The following is a 25161-nucleotide window of genomic DNA, read 5'->3' as shown; positions in this document are numbered from 1 at the left end:
ATAATATCTTGACCTCCTCCATTTTCACGCACACGTCAAAGAAAAGCTTTGACAATACCATTCAGGCTATGCTGCTTGTTTGAATGGCTGATAGAGTAGCAGTAGTGAGTGATCTAATGTAATAGAATGGCACCTTACAGGTGGATATAGGCCTAAACAGGGCTCCTTTACTCTAATGTTTGACCCAGTGTTTTAAAGAACAAAATGCTGCCATAGATGTGGTAAGAAAGACTGTACTAGCTGGTTTTTTTCCCTTTCAGAATGAGGTCTCTTTGCCTTGTCACAGAGATGTGGCAGGCAGTTTACCAACCCTGAGCTCCTCGTCCAGCCTCTCCAACCTACAAGTAACTCCTCAGCTACCACTAACCCAGGTCTTTGTAACTCATCAAACCGCAATGCCAGAAATGTGTCAAGAAGCCACTATGTGTCTCAGCCATTCATTGTAAACCATGTGATCTCTGTTAGAAATAATCCATAAGACCCCTGGCATGGCAGGGACATACTAGAAGCTGGTGGCATTGACAGCTTGGCCTTGGTTAGAAGCGTTTTTGCCTTATTAAGAATTCAGATCTCCAGATATCCCAAACACTTCTCTAAAGGAATATTTAGCCCAGTTTGAAGAAAGAAGGAGGTGAGGACTCCCATCCAGACCAAGGTCCTGAAGTGCCACCTAAAATTGGATGGGAAATGGAGACCTGCTGTCCTCACAGCTACTCTAAGTCTTCATAGAAAAACCCCAAACAAAGAAAAGGACACCTGTATTTTACATATTCTGTACTATTTATCAGTGGTAGAACGATAATTTGTGCTTTTTGTGATAGTGTGGCAGAGTGAATGTGAATTTGCATATTGGTTTATTATAGTTCCTCAGCCCCTTTGCACGTTAGGGGATATCTCTTGACACGGCAGCTTGGGGTTTTGTTTCACTTTTTTTTTTTTTTAAAAAAAAAAAAAAGTTAACATAGGGAAGAGAAACCTTTCAATAACTAGCAAGGATTTTTTTATTATTATTATTTTTATTTTTTAATTGACAGCGTTCAGGTGGAGCTCAGCAAGTTTAACTGGCAGTATTTGAGTCGAGGAGCAAGGTTACTGCTCCACCTGGTGGGAACCGGCAGGCCTCCGAGGAGAGCGTGGGCCTCGGTCTGCTCTGCTTCGGCGAGACAGAGTGGCAAAGAACCAGATTTGATCAGCCTCAGGGACAGGTTTGATCTTCTTCAGAGTCCTGCCTGAGAGCTGAGAAATTCACCACACAGGCTTTCTGCTGGATTATTACAGCATTTGGTGCAGCACCTGCGGACGAAGAGCATCCGCCATGAGCACGTCGCCTTCCTTTGCTGCTGCGGTTCTGCAGTTGGCGAATCGCCCGGGCTGTTACCAGTGCTGCCGGGCTGGGGGCGCTGCCTTCCCGGGACAAGAAGGGAACTACAAAGCCCAGGCTGCCGCTGGCCGTCTTGGGGCGGTGTCGTGCGTGGCACGCCCGGCGCCGCGCACAGCATGGCTGGCTTTGCCGATCTGAACCTCCCGCAGGGGCTGGACAAGAAGTCCCTGCAGAGCTTGCTAGACGCCGCAGCGCACTGTGAGTCAGTACTCCGGGCACGGCGCGGCGGGAGAGGGAAGGGCGGCAGGACCGACCTGGGGCTAGGGTCCCGGTGCGGAGTCAACGGGCCTGAGCTGGGGAGGGCTGGGCCTCGCCGGGGGGGCAGCAGGACGCGGGCGGCAGCTCCACCAGGCTGGTGTGAGCAGCGTGGTTCTCTCGGATGTGTTTTCCCTTCTTGTAGCCTAACTCTCGCCATCCTCTTCCCTGTTCGGTTTCCCCTCGTTCCTCTTCGTTCTTCCTCTGCCTGCAGGTTTCTGCCTCTGAGGTGACAAGGTCTCTGTGGTGCCTAGTGCGAGGAAAACTTATGTTGTGTCTTGCAGGCGCTGGCTCTGCCATTGCCTCTGGATCCCAGTTGTTCTTTTCCCAGCGTGGATACGGGTTTTTTTGTCTGCAGTTTCTTATGGCCTAAATATGGGGGGGGTTCTGCAGAACTATTGTACGGCCGGATGCTGCCTGGCCAGTATTTGGGGGTGATTTATCTTTGGCATGTGTACCATCTTCCTCTCACCCCTGCTAAAGGAGATCTTTGAAACGAATTTGTGAGCATCGATTAAACTGCTCACCTTGCTGCCATCTCTAGCTGTTTCTCTCGCAGCACTGTGCTGTCTGTAATTTTTAACAACTATCCTGAATGTTATTAACCGTTTTCCCTAAAGAAAGCCATCAACGGGCCCAAACCGGGGCAAAATCTTTGGGAATCCTAACCGTAAATATTCATGTTCGTAAAGCTTTGTCACTGAGTAAGCGTTGTCAGAGCTGGGGTACATTAAAAAGCTAACAGATTTTTTTTTTTGTTTTTTAAATTATTTTAGGGCACTATTGTTTTGTAAATTAGTCTTCAAAAAAAAAAAAGTGAAAGGTAAATATGTGTGTGGCTACAAAGTCTGAGACCCGTGCTGAGTGTTTTAACGGGTTTCTGTTCGGATTTGTTTCCATTTGTTCAGTGTACAAAATGTTCTTACTATGTGTTTGCCTTTCCAGTGGGATATTCTGCAGTTGCTCTTAATCATGTCATCGATTTTAAAGAAAAGAAACAGGTAATTTTTTTGCGGGGGTTAATTGTTCTTGATGTGGTTTTATATGCCTTATTATTACATGTTCCCAAATAGCTTTAGATGCAAGTCCAAATGTCTTCATTCATTCCATTACTCCTGTTGTATAATTCCTCTGGGGTTAACATTTAATATGGTCTCCATCCCTGAGAAATAGTTTTGTTAGTATGGCAAATTTCTTTTTATGATTAGAACCCAGCTTTTGTTTACATTATAGATTTAACCCATGGCATTTTGAATAACTTTGTTTTGGTCCCTTTTAAGGAAATTATCAAGCCAGTATCTCTTTCGGAGTTGTTTCCATCTTTGCCTATTGTACAAGTAAGTCTAGCTCCAGTCTGAGTTATGATTTTTCAATTGATGGGTTTGTGTATGTGATTTTTGTGTGTTACACATTAATAAGAAAGAGAGAAATTTGTCCACTGCTTGATTGTTTAAACTCCAAGCATTGGAAGAAATAGACTTGCGCTGTTCGTTATAGAATCAATAAAATAATTGCTTGCTGTCAATTTTTAATCTTCTTGTAGTTGAATAATTGCAGTATAATTCTTGAGATTTGAGTTTTGGAAATATCTCTTTGGTTTTGACAGACCAAAATTTGGATATAATGAAACATGTCTGTGTTTGAAATCATTGGCACATGTTAATGTTTGTAGTTGTGGCCTGGCTGGGGAGCTACCTTCCCTGCTGGCTCATCTTTCGGCTCATGGGCACAGCCTGTTCCTGTGCCTTCCAGAGCTCCTGTTTGAAGTAGGTCCAACCATCCTGGACCCCTTGGTTCTTAAGGGCTGCTACCCAGTGTACTCTCTGAATTACTTGCTAAAATAAGCTGAAATCTGCCCTCTGGAAGGCCAAAGTAAGGGTTCTGTTACTGCTCCTCCTTATTTCCCTGCATATTGAGAACTCCACTGTCTCATGGTCACTGCACCCTAGATGGCCACCTACCATCACATTTCCCACCAGCCCTTCTCCATTTGAGAACAGCAAGTCAAGCAGGGCCTGACCCCTGGTAGGCTCACTTAACAGCTGCATCAAGAAGCTGTCTTCCATATGTTCTAAGAACCTTCTGGACTGCCTCCCCTTTGGTAAGTTAAGTTCCCAGCAGATGTCTGGCAGGTTAAAGTCGCCCACAAGGTCTGATGATCTTGAGACAGCCTCCAGTTGCTTCTAGAATATTTCATCAACCTCTTCATTCTGTTTGGGTGGTCTATAACAGATTACAACCAGGATGTCAGTTTTGTTAGCCCTCCCTCTGATTTTAACCCACAGGCACTCAATTCTTTCATCCTCAACCTCAAGTTCTGTGGCATCAAGAGATTCCCTAATATATAGAGCCACTCCTCCTTCTCTTCTCTCTCGCCTAAAGAGCTTGTAACCATCCAGTGCAGTACTCCAATTGTGTGAATCATCCCACCATGTTTCTGTCATGGCAATTATATCATAGTTTTCCTGGTGAACTAAGAAAGACTTCCAGTTCCTCTTGTTTGTTACCCATACTGCATGTGTTGGTGTACATGCATTTCAGCTGGGCTGCTGATTTCTCATCTAACTCTAGTTTATGTCTCTCACTCTCTTCTCCAGAGAGACTGGTTTCAACACTCACCCCCTTCAAACCTAGTTTAAAGCCCTCCCAATGAGCCCTGACAAGTCTAGTGCTAGAGCCCTCTTGCCCCTTCTAGATAGATTCAGAAATGTAACTACAGGCTTTAGAAAATTAGTGTAGGCAAGGCACTATTTTCTTTTATAGCATACAGGGTGAAAAAAATCACCATACCATTTTTGCTTTGGAGCTTTTAAAGTCTGTTGTACTATTTCATTTTTGTAGGGGACATCTAAGAGAATTAAAGTATTAACCCGGCTAACACTTGTTGTTTCTGATCCTTCCCACTGCAATATCTTGGTAAGTATATTTAGTGTATTGATTTTCCAATTTGTATTTTATTTTCTCAATGAATGAATGATGAAACTTTGGAAATTGTATGGGGAGAACTTTGAAGATCTTATAGGACACTCAGCAGTGATGTCTCAGATTGCATCTTCAGCAAATCATGAGGAGATGCAGATTTAGAAGACTAGATATGGCTTCCATTGATTATTTAAGATGGGACAACAGTTCTGGATTATTTTTTTTGTTTTGTTTTCTGGAATTCTTTGTGTAAACCAGTGTCTGCTTATGCAGTAGTACTACATGATTGGAACAAAAGATCTAAGTGTCTTACCAGAGGGGTGACAAGGCTCAGAATGAGAATGAATGACTTCACAGTATGGCTCGCAGTGAAGGTCTGATATGCAATTGGGTGATTATTGGGTTTGGCCTTGTTTTACTACTTGAAAATGAAAAGGATCTTTTTCTTGTCATTATTTTGTTATTCATGATCATGCATAGCTTTGGCATCTGCCAGAATTCAAGGTAGTGTTTGTTTCCTCCTTTTGCAGAGGTCAACGTCTGCAAATACAAGGTTATTTGACATCATAGCGGTATTTCCAAAGACTGAGAAACTGTTCCATGTAAGTACAGTCATCTAATTAATAATGCCTGTTCAGAAACTTCAGGTGCCAGGCTAGTTTGAGTATATGCTTTGTTTTGACACATTTTTTTTTTTTTTTTACATATTTAAAAAAAAAAATTTCCATTTATACAGGCCTGCATATAATGGAGCTAACTGAGCAATATAGGCCACCTTCTCCATTGATAGACTGATAAGATTGGGAGGGATTGCAGGAGGCTGCAAGGCCTTAAGGTGACTGGTTAAAGCCTGAAATGTTTACCTGATGAACAGGCTTGTATGCCCCCTGCACTCGTTTTCCTGTGTGTCTTAAACTTCGCTGGAACGTGTGCAGAGGAGGGCAACAAGGTTGGGGAGGGGCTTGGAACACAAGCCCTATGAGGAGAGCCTGAGTGAGCTGGGGTTGCTTAGCCTGGAGAGGAGGAGGCTCAGGGAAGACCTTATTGCTCTGTACAGCTACCTGAAGGGAGGTTGTGGACAGGCAGAGGTTGGTCTCTTCTCCCAGGCAACCAGCACCAGAACAAGAGGACACAGTCTCAAGCTGTGCCGGGGGAGGTTTAGGCTGGATGTTAGGAAGGAATTCTACACAGAGAGAGTGACTGCCCATTGGAATGGGCTGCCCCGGGAGGTGGTGGAGTCACCATCATTGGAGGTGTTTAGGAGGAGACTTGATAGGGTGCTTGGTGCCATGGTTTAGTTGATCAGGTGGTGTTGGATAATAGGTTGGACGTGATGATCTTGAAGGTCTCTTCCAACGTGGTTTATTGTATTCTACTGAGTATTCCTCTGGAGTGAGTAGAGAAAACATCCTTCTTTTTTCCCTTATCTATGTATATATATGCTACCATTGTGTATAAAACTTCTGTCTTGAACTTCAATTTCTCAAAGTGGAAGCTTCCACAAAACGCCTTCGCTATCTTCTGTTAGCACTATTTGTTCCTGGTCTCTGAAATGCCAGGGAAAGTGGAAAGATTTTAAAGTCTCACTAATGTGGTTCTGAGAGTTACCTTCTTCCTTTTAGTCTTAGATCTTCTCTTGGAACTTCTTTCAAAGGAATAGCTGATTCCTTTAGACTTCCCCTTTATTTATTTATTTAAAATCAAAATAGGAGCAGGAGTTTGAGGCAGAATTAGTTCTGGTTGTCATAGCATCTTATGAACATCTCCAAAAGTAGGCATGCCTGATTCAACATAATGGCCCTAGCTTCATTACCAGACTGAGATTTCTGGTTTGGTTTTGTTAAGAGTGGTTTGAATGCTCAAGTGAGAGAAGCTTTACTCCTATGACTTTATGATATGTTTGTTACTTCACCTGCCAAGAAACCATTGAGGCTGTACAAAAGCCTCTGGGGAAATACTTGAAGGGCAGAGAGTCATTTTCTTAGTCAGATTGTGTTCTGGTTGTTCAGAGAAAACTTGCAGGTGACAAACTCACAAAACTTGAGTTTCCGTATCATTGTTACTGAACAGATGCTGACATCTGTAGCAGTTGTAGTACTCCAGCAGTATTAGTGAGAGAAAATAGGGGGGCTGAATAACTTTTAAAATGTTTTACTTCCTTAGGCCTAGTTTGACTTTAGCCCAGTGCTGTTTATGCTAGTAGAAATGCAAATATTTTGAACAGAACCACCAATTCTTGTGTTATTTCTGTGTTCATAGAAAAGCAAAGTGTTTCAAATGTCTTTGACCATGAAGTGGTTTGGTCCATTTCTGGTGTTTGACTGACAAAGACATTTATTATTTAGAAGCCATACCTGAATACAGCAATGTTCAATAGTTCTTCAGTCATTACTAACAGCACCGAGCAGCATATTGTCTCCCAACTTTTATCCATAGCTGCTAGATCTTGAATAGACTCTTCCTACCAGAAAATTCTTAGCTGTTAAATGCCCTCCAAAGCAGAATGATCTCAGCTTGTCTTGGTGAATGATAGAGGTTTGTTATTTCAGTCTCTTATTTTTAATGACTTGGGAACAGCTGATTTGAGTGTTGTCATCAAGTGGAGTAACTGGAAGCAAGTTATCTTTTTCTCATCATGTTTCTCTTACAAAAAACTGAAATTTTGATGGCTGACCTGTTGCAAGCTCATAAATAACACTAACTCTGAACTGGCAGAGTAGGTGGAGGTGTCCTGTCTCTGTTAGTCTTGCAGTCAGCAAGTAGGCATGCAGTTTAAAGTAGTGTGAAGAATGTTTGGGGACACCAAAAGCAAACATGAATCTCTTTGAAAGAGTGCCAGAATTTATTTTCAAAGCATTCTTGTCAGTGTAAAATTGAGTATGGTTTTTGTTTGGGGTTTGGCTGGTTGGGTGTTTTGTTTGTTCAGGGGTTTTTCGTTGATTTGTTTGGGATTTTTGAGACCTTTGTTTTGGTTTTTGGTTTGTTTGTTCTTTGGGGTTTTTTTTAGTAAGTTGAAGCTACTTTGTAGCACTGTTGAGTACTTGTTTTGACACAATTCAAAAAATAATAGAAGAATATAATTTTATTCTAAATTTTTACCCTTCTTTTTGAGAACTTGTCCAAATAAGGTATAATGCAAAAGGCTGTGGAAGGTGAACTTCAAAGAATCTTTCAGCAGAAGAATTCCAGCATTAATCAGAACAGTTACAGCTTAGTAAAACTAATTTCTGACTGTTTTTATTTTCATTGCAAGACTTGAGGGCGTGAGACAGGTAAGTAGTTTTTTAAACACTTTGAGGGCCACTTTCCACCTCTTTCTTTTGTTTTCTGGCAACAGAACTCAATCAGTTTAAACAAGCACCCTAAGCCAGGTAATCAGCAGGGACATGCTACACTGGTTATGGTGGAAAGGGGCTCACTCTTTCACTTAAGCATGGATATTTTTTATTTTTACACATATAATGAGTTCTCCTGCAGTTGGGCATCCAGCTGTGGCAGTATCTAAGCTGACTTGAACAGCCACTCATTTCTGCAGGTCTGTTGAAGCTGCTTGTTTAGGTGCATGGCAGTTTGGTTTGAGGAATATGTTTCTGCTGGTTATTTTGCAGGCAGATCGAGTTTCCCAGCCACACAGATAGTTGTTCTGGCACAGAGAGGATGGCTAGGCTTTGGGCAGGCTAATGCAGAGAGCAGCTGTTTGAGCTGACACCCTGCAGGTGATGGACAGATAGGAAGACTGCAAGGCTGTCAAGGAGACCATCTTCATTGCTTCCATGCTGGAAGCACATTGAGCTGGGGAGGGAACCCAAGCATGTTTCTTGCAAACCATGTGAGGTGAAAGACTTCATGCTTTCATGTTCACATTGAGGGCAGATTTATGTTTGTCTTTTGTTTAAAGTTTTTAGGTTTTCTAACTCTCTGGAGAGATGGGTCAATTTTTTAGAGGAACAGGAAACCTGATGCAACTGATGTTCAGCATGCAGTTTCAGCATTTAGCTCTGGCTCTTACAGATGTTTCACTGTTAAGGATAATGCCTTCTAGAATGGATCTTGGACCACAAATTCACTTCATATTTCAAAAGTGGCTGTTGGTAACTCATCATTACCTTGAGACCATCATCTTTCTCATCAGCAATTTTGCACTTGGATTATTTTATGTTTTTGTGAAAGAAATAGATGAGTGATGGAGATGTGCTCTAATTGTGGCACATCCCCAAACCAGTCTGTGCCCGAGTGTGGCACTGAAATGTATTGAAATACATGCTTGAATTGTTATAAAAAATATAAAAATCATATCTTCAGGGGTATGAGAAAGCTGTGTTTGCCAAGATAATTGTACAACAGGCCGCTGCTTTAAGTCTCCCTAGAGGATTGTTTTGGGCTGCACTAGGAATGCCCACTCCATGCCAATAATGAGGTGTCTGTCTGTTGCTTTGCAAAACCTTTTGCTTTTCATTTCTGACTGGTTTAATAGTATTAGTTGTGCTTGCTGTTTGAAAGCAATTAGCATATCATCTGAAAAACATCTAAAAACACTTGCTCACATAAGTGAGAGGATGTAGCGCAAAGCCAGATTTCAGTGTTTATTCCTAAACTACTCTCTGAAGCTTTCTTCAAGCCATCCAGGCAGTGTCTTGTTTATTTCTGGCTGGCAGGAGTTTGCCAGCAGATGGGGCTCTTGCCTGCGGTGAGACTGGGCAGGTGCTGGGCTGCGCAACTGCTGCGTATCGTTTTCTCTGTAAAGACTTTACGCCTCAGATCCTTTCAGTAGGCGGGGTAACCTTAACTTGCTTGCCAGTGTGACCTGTGCGGCAGCCAAAGCTAGGCTGAATATTGGCATGTTTGGAGAAATTTCCTTTCCATCTTTCCATGCAGTGCAGGAATTCTGCCTTATGGAGAAAGACGCCTCTTAATTTTGTTTTGCCTTGGTGGTGTTTTCAGAATTGTTCTTGTCATGGGAATCATATAGATATCCTGACACCTGGGTCACTTCCCTATCCCACTTTGCTTAATTTCCAAAATAGAAAAGAGTTCTCCAGTGTTTCTGGAGCTGATAAGGAAGGTTTGTTTTCTCACCACATAGGGCAATTTCATCTTTCTCTCCTCCTGAGTTTCTGACAGCCTCACTGATGTTTTCTGGGACACAATTCAGAGCTATTTGCTCTGTCCACATTCCTATAAATTGCCTGTCTGGATGGCAGTTTGTGCTCCACATAAGCAAAGGAGTAAAGCTGGCCGTAGTATGATGTACATGAGTTTAGGTTTATGCAATGCATTCCAACTGTGACCTGCCTAACTAAGTTGGTGAAGGTAGGGCATAAAGATAAAGTTTAGTCTCAATGGTCTGGTGAGACATGTTAAGATAAAAAAAAACCTGGTGGTCTGCTGAATTTTTTGTTTCCATGTATGCTGTGGCTCTCCTGTATAGGAGGGAGTACTATCTCTAGGTAAGGAACACACATGCCTGGAGCTGAGCCTCTGCTCTTGTCACCATCCACATTCCATGTAGATACACTGGTAGAAGACTAGTTTGCAAAGCAGTAGCCTGCCCTGAGTTAGAGCAGCCCATCCCTGGAACTCCCCACAACCCCTACCACTTTCATGTTGGTGTAAGGAGGGATGAATGGTTGGCATGTGGCCCAGGTGTATTTGGAGCAGCTGCTGGCAAGTTTCTGAATGCAGAGAGTTCCCCTATGCATAGAAAATTCCTTTTCAATTTCTTCAGCCTATTTTGTCTTTTTTTTTTTTTTTGTTACAGCACTGTTTAGAGACATTAATCTGGCCCTGTGTAATCATCTTTATGGGGCTGGCATATATAATTCCCATGTCTTGTGTGCATGAGATTATATGTAAATCAAGGGCTGGCTCCCTTTCATGTGCACTTCACTGTGGAGATTCTCTACCCTTTTGTTCATTTTTTTTCCCCCCACCATTCGACACAGGCTGTAAATTGTGATGTAAGCTCAAAGATAAGCCTTTAAACTATAATCTTTCATACCATCTCCAGACTTGTCCAGAGACATGGCTTTCAGGAAGGGCTGCATATTCCTACCCAGCCAGGAAAGTGAGACCCTTTGGCCTCAATCACTGTGGCACAACCAGAAAGTGTCTAACATTCTGCTTTTCTTCGGTCTTTCCTCAGTTGCTTCTGGTAAAAATAATTAATTGTGAAACCAGACAGTTTCTAGGCTGGAATTGGAGTGATGGGGCATGGGGCAATTTCTGGACTGGTCCCTTTGTAAACATGGGTTGCCCTTCATTAGCTGCAAAGTTTTGTTTTTTACCAAAAGCCAGCATTGCTTCTGCATGTCCTATGTCAGATAAAAATAAATCAGTAAGTCTTGCCTTTGAGTTGGTCATTATTTTATAGGAAAGGTAGTTCTAGAAGTAGGAGAAGGCTTGAGTTTTGTGCCTGAAATGCTCAAGCTGTGCACCTGCAACCCTGCTGTTTACCGACATACATGCAAGGTGTAGTACTTCTTAATTTTGAAACTGAACTCCCCCTTGAGAGGCATTTGTTGGAGACTTGATGGGGTGCTTGGTGCCATGGTTTAGTTGATTAGATAGTGTTGGGTGATGGGTTGGACTGGTCTATTCTATTCAGAAATTAAGGAGACTATGAGTGCATCTGAAGATGGTTATGCATTTTCTGGCATATCTAATAATCTGTTCCTGTTTCTTTGCTGCAGATTGCTTGCACAACTCTAGATGTGGACCTGGTGTGCATAAATGTGACAGAAAAGCTGCCGTTCTACTTCCGAAGGCCCCCTGTGAATATGGTAAATTTACATCTAAATTGTTTTCTTGCTGTTAAATTCTGTATTTAATGTCAGTCTGAGTTGAATTCCCTACCATTTCCCTCCCACCATTCCCATCTAGGTGGTTCTTTTGTTTTATTTCATAATGTATAGTGTTGTTTCAGATGCCCTTAACTTCAAGGCCTCCACTGCAGCATTTAATAAACAATGATGTAAGTTATTTTTTTCTCCTTCCTGTCCCCCACTTAAGAGAGGAGTGGTGTTCCCAAGCAGTAGAAACAGAGCCTTAAGGCCACTGTTTGCTAAGCAGTGAGATGCAGTGTAATTGCTGACTAAAATGCTTCCCAAACCAGAGCTGGTACATCTGTGTCATAACAGATAAGCAGCCCTGGCAAACTGGACATTTTAAAGGAAAGTGTGCCATGAAATGCAGACTGTGATGACTTTTCAAAACTACATTAATGCAGAGAACAAAAGAGCAACACTATTAAAGCAAAATCTGAATTTAAATTATTTTAACCATACTTTAGTCTTCTCAGAAGATTGCATGAGAGCAGGGTAGATGCATTACATGGCACTTTACTAATTTTCACGACAAGAGGATCGAATGCACTCTCAGAAAGGTTGCGAATGACGCCAGGCTGGGAAGGAGTGTTGATCTGCATGAGTGTAAGCAGGCTTTGCAGAGGAACCTGGATAGGCTGGACTGATGGACCAAGGTCAATTGTATGAGGTTTAACAAGGCTAAGTGCCACATCCCACACTTGGGAAGAGTGGCAGAAAAGCTTCCCAGTAGAGAAAGACCTGGGGGTATTGATCAATAGTCAAGCAAACCTGAGCCAGCACTATGCTCAAGGGGTCAAGAAGGCCAACAGCATCCTTGGCTACATCAGGAATAATGTGACAAGCAGAACCAGGGAAGTGATTGTAGTCAGCACTGATGAGGCCACATCTGGAATGCTGTGTTCAATTTTGGGGCCCTCACTACAACAAAGACATTGATGTGCTGGAGCAGGTCTGGAGAAGGGCCACAAAGCTGGTGAAGGGTCTGGAGAACAATTCTTATGAGGAGCAGCTCAGGGGACAGGGGTTATTTAATCTGGAGAAAAACCTTACTGCTCTCTACAGCTACCTGAAAGGAGGTTGTGGTGAGGTGGATGTTGTTCTCTTCTCCCTAATAGCAAGATGAGAGGAAGTGGCCTCAAGTTGCACCAGGGGAGGATATTAGAAGAAATGCCTTCACTGAAAGGGTTATCAAACACTGGAATAAGTTCCCCAGGGAAATGGCTGAATCCCCATTCCTGGAGATGTTTCAAAGATGCATAGGTGTGGTGCTAAGGGACATGGTGTAGTAGCAGACTTGGTAGAGTTAAATAATGGTTTGACTCTATGATCTTAGAGGTCTTTTTCAATAAAAATGATACTTTGATTTTGTGATTTAAAAGACCAAAGAATATGAAAGACATTTTCAGTTTGGGAGAAGGGTGTCATGCCAGTTATTTGGAAGACAACTGTATTAAATCCATACTCAGACAAAGGAATGTCTTGGCAAGTGAGCCAAATATGGAATTGCTAAATATCTGCATTGGGAATCAAGATGCCTATCAGCATGGATAAACAATATTTTGGTAATAGAATTCTGACTGATATTGGTGGTTTGCCAGAAAGCTTAATCTGAAGATGCCTTTAGGTGATCTCTTTTTTTTTTTCTGTGACTACATATCAAGGTTCATTACACAGGAGTATTCTTGACTGATGAGGTGCTTAAACATTTAAATTTGGAATTGACTAGAAATCTTAATTCCTCTTCTACAGAAAGTTTGACCTAGAATAAGAATTTTAAAATAACTAGAATCAATCCTGAAACAGAACAAAAGTACTACTTTGGTATTTTTTTATGGACTGGGAATTTCAACACTCCACTTGAAGTAACAACTTTGTGAAGTGTTTCGTAGTACCCCACAGTATCACAGCATAACTAAGGTTGGAAATGACCTCAAGGATCATCGAGTCCAACCTATCAACACAGACCCCATGAACACAGACCCCATGCCTAATACTCCAGCAGTTGACTCTGATGAGGAGCTGTGTGACTCTTTGAGCCCTTCATTTGGAGGAATTTTCCTTACAAGCTACTTCTGAACTTCTACACTGCACCCTGTCTGTCAGACTGGTTTTGTGCATCCTGGGGCACTCAGCTTTGGCGGTTATGCCAGACAGACAGATTGGCAGGCAGCTGAAGTGGTAGAGATGAAGTTAAAAATCTGCCTGAAGGGAGCTTGGTACGTTGCCATCACCTGTTTCAGTTTGGATAAATTCAGGCTTCTTTTCTTGTTTGCAGATGTTGGACCAGTTCTGTGTAAAACATTTGATGTATACATAGCTTCTGTTGCTCTTGCATGGGTGGGATCTGGACTAGCTCCATCTGTATTTAGTTACTGAATTCTTACAGCATCAACACTACAGCATTTTTTTAATAATATGAATACAAAGCATAGAGTAACATTTCAGGCAAATGTACCATAGGCAATTGAACAGAGAACTCCTAGCTTCCAGTTATGCCTTTGTCACTAACTCAGTGTCTTACAGCAAGTTGCTTAACCTGTCTCTGAGTGTTTGCGGAACTTTGACAGATAGCCAAGGATTTTAATGCAGCTGAAAATACCTTAAGTATTATTATCTGGAACCTCTCCTATGACTCACTGTTGTTTAACATTGCCACAAAGTATCAAAGTACCCTGTAAAACAAGAGAGGAGGGTCCTCATCATTGCTGCTATCATATAGGGGCAAATACCTAATCTGGAAGATATGGGTGCTGTGGGAATGGGCAGTCTTCCTAAGAGCAGCCTGTGGGGCTGAAGAAGAGTCCTCAAAGTATCAAACTTTGTTTCTGACCAGCATTGGTTTCCTGTCTCCTCAACTCTGTGCTAGTGGAAAGCCTATTAAAATTAATAAGTGGCTGTTTTTTCTTTTAAGTCTCATTTATCCATCATCCCAAGATTCAAGTGCACATCTGGTGTACACTGCAGTCTTCCCCACTGCTACTTCTGTGCTGTTCTCTGCTCTTGCTGGAACAGTTCTTTTTTTTTTGTTTTCCTGTGTAATACAGTTAAACTGAGAATAAGCTACATCAGTAATAGACAGCAGTTGTTAGATTGTTGTGCTCCTCTCTTTGATTTTTGATCACTCCCTTTTTTTCATGAAGGCAATAGATCGAGGCATTTACTTTGAACTTCTTTACACGCCTGCCATCAAAGACTCCACAATGAGAAGATACACAGTTTCAAATGCACTCAGCCTGATGCAGATCTGCAAAGGGAAGGTAAGCTCTCAAAGTGAAAGCCAGCTAATTAATTCAGTCCAAATTCTTCAGTTCACATTCTTCTGGAGTTACACAGTGAGCCATTTTAAATTAGTTTGATGCTGGGGTTTCTGAAGCTGTGACTGCATCTTTTTCTGCTAATAAAAGGGCACAACTATTCCATCTCGCATACCACTGCATGCTTTCTTCTGAAGTTGTCAAACTGTTAAGATTGTTCTGAAAAAAGGATCTATCTGTTGTTATGGTATGCAATACCCAAAACAAGAAGGGGAGTGGAGAAAAGTGCTAGAGATCGAAGGGTTGTGCTAGAAGTGAAGTCCATGCATGTCTTTAAAATCACCTATTTAACATTTCTGATTGACCCAAAGCTCTTCTTTAATAGTATACCTTCAATATGAGGGGCTGAAAAATAATAAGAAAAAGGCAGAAATCTTGTTTTATTAAATTGTTAGTAATCCCAGTGTATGAAACAGACACAGCAGCCAGCTGCCTATCAATCAGGGCTTTGCTGCAGTCAGATCAACTTCATTCTTACCTCCTACTGAAACCCAAGGGAAAAGTAATGCTTACAGCTGAGATGCCTGTAATCCATTGCTTTCATACCTTGCCTCCTCCTCCCATGCTACAAGGCTAAGCTGCTTGTCATGCTGGATCCTTTCAGGGCATGTGCTGCTTATTAGTTGTTTGGGGTTTTTTTATTAGAGAAGCATATTGTCATACATACCCAAGTTAAAAACAATTGTAGTCTGAAGTGAGATGTACAGCTTGGAAGGCCAATTAAAATCAGATCCATTGCTACCTCAGTGTCCCTCTGGCATGGCAGTTTATGTCACAGTGGGGTCAGACAGATAATTCCATTGGTGCTAACACAAGAAAGTGAATATTTGTGTGGCCTTTCCTGAGAAGTCCAGCTCTGGGAAGCAACTGCACAAAATACAGATTGGTGATGAGGTGCATACACAAAAAACCTCCTTTACCTGGGGATTCCTTTTTACAGAGCTGCTCTTTCCTCTGTGCAGTTAAAGATGTGCTTCTCATGGGGTCATTGATTTGTAAGCCTGAGCTCAGTCGATGTCACTAACAGAGGAAGTGAGACATTTGAACACTCAGTCTGTGCACAGTTCCCTTTGTTTCTGCATCTGTCATTGTAGTGCATCACCTGTGCCTGGAAGGTAAATCAGATGGAGCTGAGCATGACAAGTTGTTAGACACTGGAAAAGCTGGGAAAGGAGTGATAGGATGTCTTTATTTTTTGTCTCCAGACTCAGTATGTGGTGAGCAAGCAAATATGGTTATTAGCCCTCACTGGCAGTTTCTCTTTATCAGTTGTGCAAAGGCCTTTTTTAAATGACATGTGGGATGGCTGGTCTACAGCCTGCTTGCATTAGAACCTGGCACACAGCTCTTGTATTCTCTAGCCTATAGCTGCTGAACATGTTGCAGGTTTTGGATCCATTTATTCCTCTATTGTAGTAAGGCAGAAGAACTTCCAGAAATTTGCTGGTGTTGAGCAGAGTCCTTAAAACATGTTAAAATGTGCAGGGAATGAGGGAGGGATTCACCTGCCCTTCCAGACAGGTGTGCATAGCCACAGTCCTTCGCCTCCCATGTTTTGGTAACTGAGTGCAGGTACTGTGCCTAGAGCAGTGTACTAAACAAGCTGCTGTCCCCTTAACTTGGGGAGACAATGTTTTGCCTTTGAGTTCTTCCCTTGGATTTGCCTTTGCCTGCCTCTCCACTCACTAGCAGTGCTTTTCTTGTCTACTCTTGCTGCCTTCTCCCATCTTACCAACCCCTAACTGGAAGCCAGTTGCCTTACAGCCAGGAGGAGTATATCTAATACACAGTGGTGAACCAGGACCTCGCACTGATTCATGATGGCTCACACAGCTTCTCCAGGAGCTTCTCTGAGTCTGGGAGACAAGCATTGGCTGCTACATTTCAGGGCAGGAGACTTCATTTTTTCCAAGCAAACACTTGCAAACCCTTGCAGTCAGGGCCACTGAAGCTCAAAAGCACCCTTTGGACCCATGGTGCAGTCATTTTAAAGGCGAAATATGCAGAAAGAAATGTCCTGGACTCAATGATGATGTGTACTGTTAAGTCACTCTGATGTATGTATTGCTTCTGCTTCAGGCTTTCCTTACACTAAGGGAGAGTTGTCTGTCCCATCCTTTCTTCCTCGGTGCATCAGGATACCTTAGGCACAGTGTGAACGTGCAGTCATTTCCATGCAGATAACTCTTTTACGTGTTAAATTCCAGCTGCACACAGAGCATTGTCTTCCAGTGCTGAGGAGGTGGCAGGACAGCCAGGCAGTGAGGGGAAAGTATCAGAAACCCGACGTTGTAAGCGGAGGTGGTGTGATGTGTTGATAGTGCTGATGTCAGAGAAAGTCTTCACTGCTTTAGTACAGTTCCCATTCCCACCCACTCAAGCAGGAATTCCCAAAGCTTTTTATTCAGTATAATAAAAGGCAAAAGGAATTTTTTGCTGCTGCAGTTTCTGCCTGTGCAGAACAATCTCCCCCCTGTGATCATCCTTGGAGATTTACATCAGAAAAGCGCCGGCCGTTTTGCTGTGATATCTGCCAACCCCCTAGCAGTCACATACCTGTTTTGCAGAAACACTTTGGGAGAGAAGGAAGAAGAATGTCTCTCTGTCTAGTGAATTTATGGGGGGTGTCAGTACTGAGGGAAGTAAGTGTATGGCATGAGTTGGCAGCCACTGCCTAGCTGCAGCAGTTCAGTTTCCTGAACCAGCATGAGTTTGAATAAAGCCAGCATGAAAGCTGAGGTTAAGGCTAAGCTGTACTGCAACACAAAGAGTAGGCTGAAAATTTGGGAGCACCAAACTGTCTAAACTCCTTCTAGGGTATCCTGGACTCCTAAGTCTTTTACAGCTTAGGCTGAGTTGTCATTTGTATGGAGCCTCTTTCAGCTAGTGTAGATATATGGGACATGTTTTAACACAGCGTATGCATCTCTGTATTTCTTCTTTACCTTTAAGGTCCCTTTAAAGTTCACTATGACAGACACAGGCCAATAGGTGCTTGCTTTAATGCCATCATTCTGCTGTTTATACTGTTTAGCCTCTGAAAGGTCTCCTCCAACCTTGGTGATACTGTGAAAAGGTGCAATGCTTATTCAACACACATCTGTCTGTGAGAGGTTTATAACTTCAAGGGACTGCTTGTCTGTGTGCCCCTCTGTAGTGGACAAGGAGATAACCTCCATTTATTGATGTCCCCAAATGAAGATCCCCACTGTCAGGCTTGCTTCATCTGGGGATATCAGATACTCTGATGTTTAATTGGGTTCTGAGCCTGAATTTGGTTAATGCTCATGCAGACTTTGCTGCTTGCTGGCTTCTATTTTTATTTTCTTCATCTCTGCGTGCTGTCTAACAGATGAACGTTTGTTCTCTTTTGTTTTGCAGAACATTGTAATATCTAGTGCAGCTGAAAGGGTAAGTCCCAGGTAGTTGGGGTCTCTTTTAAGAACATTTGAGGATTTATCTGTCTGAAACTGTAGCTTTAATTATTTAAAAATACAATTTCTGTGTGTTTAATGTATATGTTTGCCATCTTACGGGTTTATTTAATCAGCCTGGTTTCCCAAATTTTATTGTGTGGTTTGGGGGGATTTTGTTTGTTTGGGTGGAGTGGTTAGTTTTGCTGCTGTGGTATTTTCCATGACAGTTTTTTTTCCTCAGATGGATTTGCTATATTTCCTAGTGCATCTTCAGCAGTTTGCTACTACATAGCATTTAATCTTGCTTTCCTTGCCTGTTCACATTCTGTCAGCTGTAAGAGGATGCATGCACAATCCAACCTTCTTTGTTTTGTTTTTAGCCTTTAGAACTACGAGGTCCTTACGATGTGGCTAATCTGTATCCTTTTTCCAAGTCCAAGTGGTTTTGAAATACAGCTTCATGCTCCCTGAACTTTTACGCAGCTTGTTGGTGACTAGTTCAGTGAATCAGGGCCCTGAGTGGATGTGGAAGTAGCAACAGGTCTTGGTCATGGAGCAGTGTGAGCAGTCACTGTAAATATCTGTGTTCAGCTGCAGGTATGTTTTGCTGTGATATGCATTGATACTATGTGTGGATATAAGTGGAGAGAGGAATAAAGACCATAAAAATATCTATGAACACTGTGAACCAAATGAGAAATTACTGCTCATGGTCTTAAGGTGTCACATCGTTGGTAGAAGAAGCTATAAAATCATAGTTACATAGTTACCAGCACTCGGGCACTTTCTCTTTATTGATGTTACTTCTGTTCTGAATTTTCCAGTCTTTAGTTATGTATCTGCTGTTAAATAAGTGGTTGTGGCCTAGAAATGAAGGGGAGTGTGGCTTTTCCCCTTTGAGGAATTCAGATGCTAGTTCCCACTCCCGTCACCACAAGTGTGTATCTGGACTGTCCCTTGGAGGGGAGGAGCATGCTCTGAGTCGTGAGAACTGTGTGGGAGAGTGTGCAGCCTGGAAGGATTTTATGTGCAGTATTTTCTTTCCTTCTAAACAAAGGAGTCAGGCTCAATCCTAATTAACATACCTAATCTGGTATCATCCCTGATTGTATCAGTGTCCTTTCCCTAAACCTGAAATTTTCAATTGAGTAATTATTTTTGCTTGATTATGCATATGTTCCTATGTTGACAGACTTTTCTTTTCAAGAGTGCAGCTTCTTGTCTGGGCAAAAAACAATGCTGTCAGCAGCTTTCCAGGAGGAATGCTGAGGAACTGCAGCTAGGGGAAATGGGTGCCTCAGTTTCTCTGGCTAATGTTATTCAAAATGCCACTTTGAGTTACAGCTTTGCTAATTTGTAGTTATTTTAGAGTAAGTAAACTTACCATGCAGACAGACTTCCCTGTTTGGTGCATTTTGATCCTGAACAAAGGGTGACAGAGGTTTGCTGTTTGGCCTGTCAGAAAGCGAAGCCAAGGCAGCTGTGTCTACCAACTGCAGAGCCACCATACTTCACGGAGGTAAGTGAAAAGCACACAGAAGCTCATCTAGGTAACACATACATTTGTTAAACTAAGTTCATGTTAATGCATATTTTTCTAAAGGTCCAAGACCTTACAGGGCAAGTCAGCTTGAAGTTTTAGCTCCCTTGTCCAGTGAATGAAGAGGAGCTTTAGTGGCAAGGGTGTTCTATTTTCCCTTGTTGCCATGTTAGCAAATGAGTGGCTGAACTGATGGCACTCTCTGTATTGGAGTACTTGCTTAACCCCACTAACGAGTCATAACCTTTTTAGCCAAAAAGCATGCCTGTTCATGCTTCATAGTGAAACTATCTCATGTTTCTGAAAGGGTCTAATTCTGATCACAGTGACACCAGCAGAAAATACATCTTTGACTTCAGGAAAGTCAAGGGATGCATATATTTTGCATTTACAGCCAGAGATGTACACCTTTGCTGTAGCTCTAACACAATAGAAATGTTAGCAAAGATGGTCTTGGGGTTAACAAATCCTGGGTAACATCCAACGCAGATGAGCCACTGTGAAGGTTTGCATCAACAGTAATGCCAGACAAATTCAGCCATGTATTAAATAAGCAATTGTCACCAAAAAAGATGCCTCCATAGTGGGTGGAGGGAAAGGGTCACAGCCTGGTAGGGGTGTTTATGCTGGCCCACGTTACACCCCCTACACCCCCTTGACTTACCCCGGTACCAGCATCAGTGGCATGTGTGCTTCCCAATGACAGAGGGAGCATGCACTGTCATGTCCCTCTCATGGATTTTATACCCCAGCCCATGTTGTCTCTGCCTTATAGGTGATATTTAACATGATTTGGAAGTAATGTTGAGTAACCTAGTCATATGTTTAGCATGCACTTGAATTTTTCCTCATTAGCGCTTTAGGGGTGTCAACTTTAATATTACAGTTAATTAGTCAAAGGTATTTGGGCACCCTGACCCTCAAAAGCTGCTTTGAAGTTGGGTGTTTGTAATTTGAGCCTTGCTTTATCAGTTTTAGCCAAAACAGGACCATCTTATCTTTGTGAGACTCTCAGCCCTTCTGTAGGCCATCTTCGTGGATTTAACACAAATGCCTGCTGATTGTAAGTGACCTTGGTCCCAAAGCATGGTAAATCAGCTTGGCTTCTTGTCCATGGCTAGCTAGGCCATGGTTTCACACCACCACCATAGCACCAGTTTCTCTATCTCTACCCTCCCTTCCATGTGCTTATTTATTGGTTCTTTGTGTCTCTTGATTCCTGCTGCTTATTCTGATGGCAGTTTAACTTTGTGACTGAGTAGTCTCATCAAGCTCTTACTTTCTGCTTCTGCAAGGTTTGTTGGGTAGATATGATTTCTAGTCACCTTCCCAACAATTTGGATCGCTTTAAGTTTCAAAGGCACAGAAGGATTTGGTTTGCATCTCTTATTTCAGTAAAATTGGAACTTGAACCTGCTGTCATTCTCAGCAGGTAGCTGATCTCTTGGAGAGGGCATTTCTATGAGCAGGGTCGTCCTTCAGCCTGCTACTCATCTGCATAGACACAGCATGTTGGAAGAATTTGTCAAGTTTATGTGGAATTTCACAAGACCATCATCTATCTTCTGTGTGAAATTAAATAGCAGATGTCATTTCCCTGGCCACCAAAGGATACTAGCCCAGAATAAGCCAATACGTTCTGGCAAAGTTCTTGCAGAGCCTCTTTGCTTAACAGTATTTGTAAGGAATCTCTTCTGCTTCAAATTTTGCAGAGAGGCCTCCCACCAGTAGTTGTGAAATTTGATTGGGCTCACTAGGTTGGGTGGCAAACAAATTTGTGAGAAGTTTGATAACATCACACAGCAGTATTTTACGATAATGCTGAGGATTCTGTAAGTGTCCTTAAATTATATAAAGCCACTTCCTTGTGATGTGTAGGGGAGCCTCTGCCAACTTAGCTGTGCCAGCATAGTCTGTTTAAGGATCCTGGGGTTTGTGAATACATTTGTGTGGGGATTTTTAAGGACAGTATGTTTTGCTCAGAAATGCAGAATTGCTTTTGACAGTGCTTCAAGAATGTGTCCTTCTATGACTACTGAACTGATTAGACCTGGTTTTCTGTGGTTCTATGTGTCTGCAGCCTTTCAACCCTTGCAGGACCTCAGTTATCTTTTCTTTTAAACACGTTGAACTGTGCTTTGGGGCACAGACACCTGAAATGAGTATACCTTAGTGTCATTTTATTTGAGATGCTGCATCTTCTGTTTGTATATTCCAGAAACTCGGAAGAGTGCCTGTGGCATAGTGTACACAGTGAAGAAGCCGCGTAAGGTTGAGGAGGAAGAAACAACACTGCCAGCCTTCAAAAAAGCTAAAACTCAAGCTTGATGACTGAACCGATTGTCAACAGGAGCCTACATCCCACCTCTACCCAGTGCTCAATCTTCCCCCATCCTCCAGCCAGCCCAGTTCCTCCCTCACTACTACATTTAGCCTGGACAAGAACTATTCTTTTGGTGTTCCAAGTAAGGAGAGCTATGGTAATGAGACTACTGAGTGCTAGTTCACCACATGATGGGCTTCTGACCAAGGTCAGGAAACTCTCTCTCCATGTTTTACATCCTCTGGAGTTGGTGCAAACTCAACATAAAGTTTTTAGTACATGGAAATCTTGAGTTGTACAAGTACATTCCTTTTTTATTAAAACTGTTTCTAGGAACATGTCTCCAAAGTCTAGCTCGTATGGTTTCTCAAGTTCTGAACATCTGTACTAAACCTTTAAACTGATGTCCAGTGTATGTTTACCACTGGTAGCTTGTACAGTAAAAAAAAAAAAACAACCAAACAAACAGTTAAAAATCTGTTTTCCCATTCTTTTGAGATCTTGGGATCTGTCACTTGCTAGGAGATATCTTGGATTTGTGTGCCATTAGGATAAACTCACCTGAACTGCCAGACACATCTCAAAGGCCATCCCTGTCCTGCAGCTCCTAAAACCAAGCAGTAACATGAGATGGTCACCACAGATAAAGAAGAAGAGCCCAAGGTTACACTGTGTGCTTAGTGTGTTGCAGTTGCAGCAAAACAGCTGTCTCACCTGGGCCTTAGCAGTCTCCACATCACATCATTTTTACAGCATCATTTCCTTCTTCGTGTCCAGGTCTGGCAGAGTCGAGACTGTGTTCATTTTGCTGCCTCTTGCCTTTGTTTTCCTTCCTGTTAATGCTTCAGTAAACCTAGTCTGTCTGCCAAAAAGGCAACCCTAACAGATTATAATCAGCAGAGCATTTTCAGAGTTCCTCCAAATGTTGACTGAAGTTTTGGTGGTTTTCTTTTTTATTAAACCAGTATAAATGTAGTCAAGATACTCTCCTGCCAGCTTTACTGTGGATATTCCAGTTCTGTATATGCATCTGACAGCAAGGTGAGAAGTTGAATTTATAGCATGTAAAATACTGCAGAAATCTTGCAGCTGGTCAGTCTGTAGACTGATCAGACTAGATGAAATTCTCAATAGACTTAACAGTGTAAATCACGACAGCTTTTTCTTCATTTGAGAAATAATATTTTCTCTTTACATTGTTGTTATATTTATTGTCTTTGTGATTCAGGTCTATTTTATTGCAGGTATTGGGATGTACAGGTAAATATATGTACACAGTAGTTTGTAATTTATGGCCTTACCTTCAAAGTGATGCTCTAGCCTGAGAAGCAGCAAAATGTGTTTATCTGGTGCTATCTTCTGTATCACAGAATCATTAAGGTTGGAAGAGACCTTTGAGATCATCGAGTCAAACCATCAATCCACCGCCACCATGCCCACTAAACCATGTCCCAAAGTGCCACATCTACATGTTCTGTGAACACCTCCAGGGATGGTGGCTCCACCATCTTCTGGGCAGCTCATTTGAATGCCTGACCAATGTCACTAAAGAAACTTTTCCTTGTCTATACCTCTCCTGGCACAACTGGAGGCCATTTCTTCCCATCCTATCACTAGTTACAATCTTGCCTTGACCAGGGAATAACCTACCTTGAGCATGACAGAAGTTGTTGGTAACTGGCAAAGGGGAAGAGGCTTTTGAATGCTAGAGATAATTTGTGTTACTTGTTTGGCTTGATTTACAGCCTGCTTCTTTGCACTTTTAAGTAGATACAACACTTCTGAAACTGAAAAGTTTCTTTTCCCCAGACTTCCTGAAGCACATTGTTCTGGACACTTTGCTGTGTGAAAAATTGAAATGCTTTTTTGGTTAGGATGATAAACAGAGTTACCCAGCACTGATGTAACTTCTGTTTCCTGCAAGGCGTGCTCCCAGTGTCTGGGTAATTGTGCAGAAACAAACAGTGAAGTAGTGGCTTACAGAAGAGGGCAATGAGCAGAGGTGTGCCATAACTTTTATGGAGAAGAGTGTGTTCACAAATAAAGCTTGTGGCTGGCAAGGTGACACTCAGGAGTTACAGTGTCTCTGTAAGAAAAGTATCATTTGTCTAAAGCTGTTTGCCTCAGTCTAGGATAGCTGGCTGCAGACAGAATAGGTGTTTTCTTCTGCATGCTTCATTGTGGAGTGTCTGTAAATTCACTTGAGTCTCTACAATTGGCACTGCAGTAACAACTATTCATTTCTGCCCCCTCCTGATCCTACCTTGTTGCCCAGGACATTGCTTTGGCCAGCTGTTAAGCCTGTTGGCTAGAAGCCAGCCAGCACAGATTGGTGAAGGTATGTGGGAGCCTGTGGCTTATTTTGCTGGGAGGCCACACCATGGGATTTTTGCTGAATGCAGTGTGGTATGTCCCAGTGAGATTGAGCATGTGAAGATGTTCTGCTTCAACAGAAGAGGTGCCTGCATAGCCTGGCAGGACCTGGACTCTCCCTTGGCATGGATAACTGAGGCTATCTCATGCTTTGCACAGTAAGTACTGACTTGCTAAGAAACTGAGTTTTTAAATCCAACTCAGTAATGAAACTAAGGTCATTTTACATTGAGGTACAGTCTTTCTGGTTTGGTATATGTATTTCCATTTAACAAAAGTAAGAGATGGCATTTGTTGAACAGTGGCAGGGAGGTGGAGCCAGCAACCCCTTTATTAGAATAAAAATAAACCTTTATTAGAATAAACCAAACCAGGTTGGAAGAGACCTTCAAGATCATCGTGTCCAACCCATCAACCAATCCAACCCACCCAAACAGCTAACCCATGGCACCAAGCACCCCGTCAAGTCTCCTTCTGAACACCTTCAATGACGGCGACTCCACCACCTCCCCGGGCAACCCGTTCCATAGCGCAATCACTCTTTCTGTATAGAACTTCTTCCTAACATCCAACCTGAACCTCCCCTGGCGCAGCTTGAGACTGTGTCCTCTTGTTCTGGTACTGGGTGCCTGGGAGAAGAGACCATCATCAGCCTGTCTACAACCTCCCTTCAGGTAGTTGTAGAGAGTGATAAGGTCACCCCTAAGTCTCCTCTTCTCCAGGCTAAGCAGCCCCAGCTCCCTCAGCCTCTCCTCATAGGGCTTGTGTTCCAAACCCCTCACTAACTTTGTTGCTCTTCTCTGGACTCGTTCC

The 25161-nt window shown here is 42.5% G+C and overlaps 1 protein-coding gene across 3 annotated transcripts; it reads left to right on the top strand.

Annotated features, from left to right (window-relative positions):
• Positions 1–1453: 1453 nt before the first annotated feature.
• RPP30 (ribonuclease P/MRP subunit p30) lies at positions 1454–24697 on the top strand. 3 transcript variants are annotated; one of them, XM_068139697.1, is made up of 11 exons: positions 1454–1579; positions 2582–2637; positions 2917–2973; positions 4478–4552; positions 5089–5160; positions 11248–11337; positions 14523–14639; positions 18078–18107; positions 18493–18530; positions 19552–19631; positions 21871–24697. In XM_068139697.1, the coding sequence occupies exons 1-11, from the start codon at positions 1498–1500 to the stop codon at positions 21978–21980; spliced, it is 807 nt and encodes a 268-aa protein (XP_067995798.1). In that variant the 5' UTR covers positions 1454–1497; the 3' UTR covers positions 21981–24697. The 3 variants fall into 3 exon arrangements, with proteins under 3 accessions (XP_067995798.1, XP_067995799.1, XP_067995800.1); XM_068139699.1 differs by having other exon boundaries at positions 1533–1583; XM_068139698.1 differs by lacking the exon at positions 2917–2973.
• The last annotated feature ends 464 nt before the right edge of the window (positions 24698–25161 follow it).

The sequence above is a fragment of the Melanerpes formicivorus genome, unplaced genomic scaffold (assembly GCF_026170545.1).
Source record: "Melanerpes formicivorus ecotype bairdi unplaced genomic scaffold, bMelFor1.0.p_v2 SCAF_6, whole genome shotgun sequence".
Lineage (NCBI taxonomy): Eukaryota > Metazoa > Chordata > Aves > Piciformes > Picidae > Melanerpes > Melanerpes formicivorus.
The sequence above is the reverse complement of the archived record's forward strand: the minus strand, read 5'-3'. Positions and strand labels throughout refer to the sequence as shown.

Bases quoted from the DNA above. Each gene is read 5' to 3' on its own strand.
- RPP30 (XM_068139697.1), top strand. From the start codon at position 1,498: ATGGCTGGCTTTGCCGATCTGAACCTCCCGCAGGGGCTGGACAAGAAG. The intron at 4,553-5,088 runs GTAAGTATATTT...CTCCTTTTGCAG, and splicing joins CTTCCCACTGCAATATCTTG to AGGTCAACGTCTGCAAATAC. The intron at 18,108-18,492 runs GTAAGTCCCAGG...TTTTGTTTTTAG, and splicing joins TATCTAGTGCAGCTGAAAGG to CCTTTAGAACTACGAGGTCC.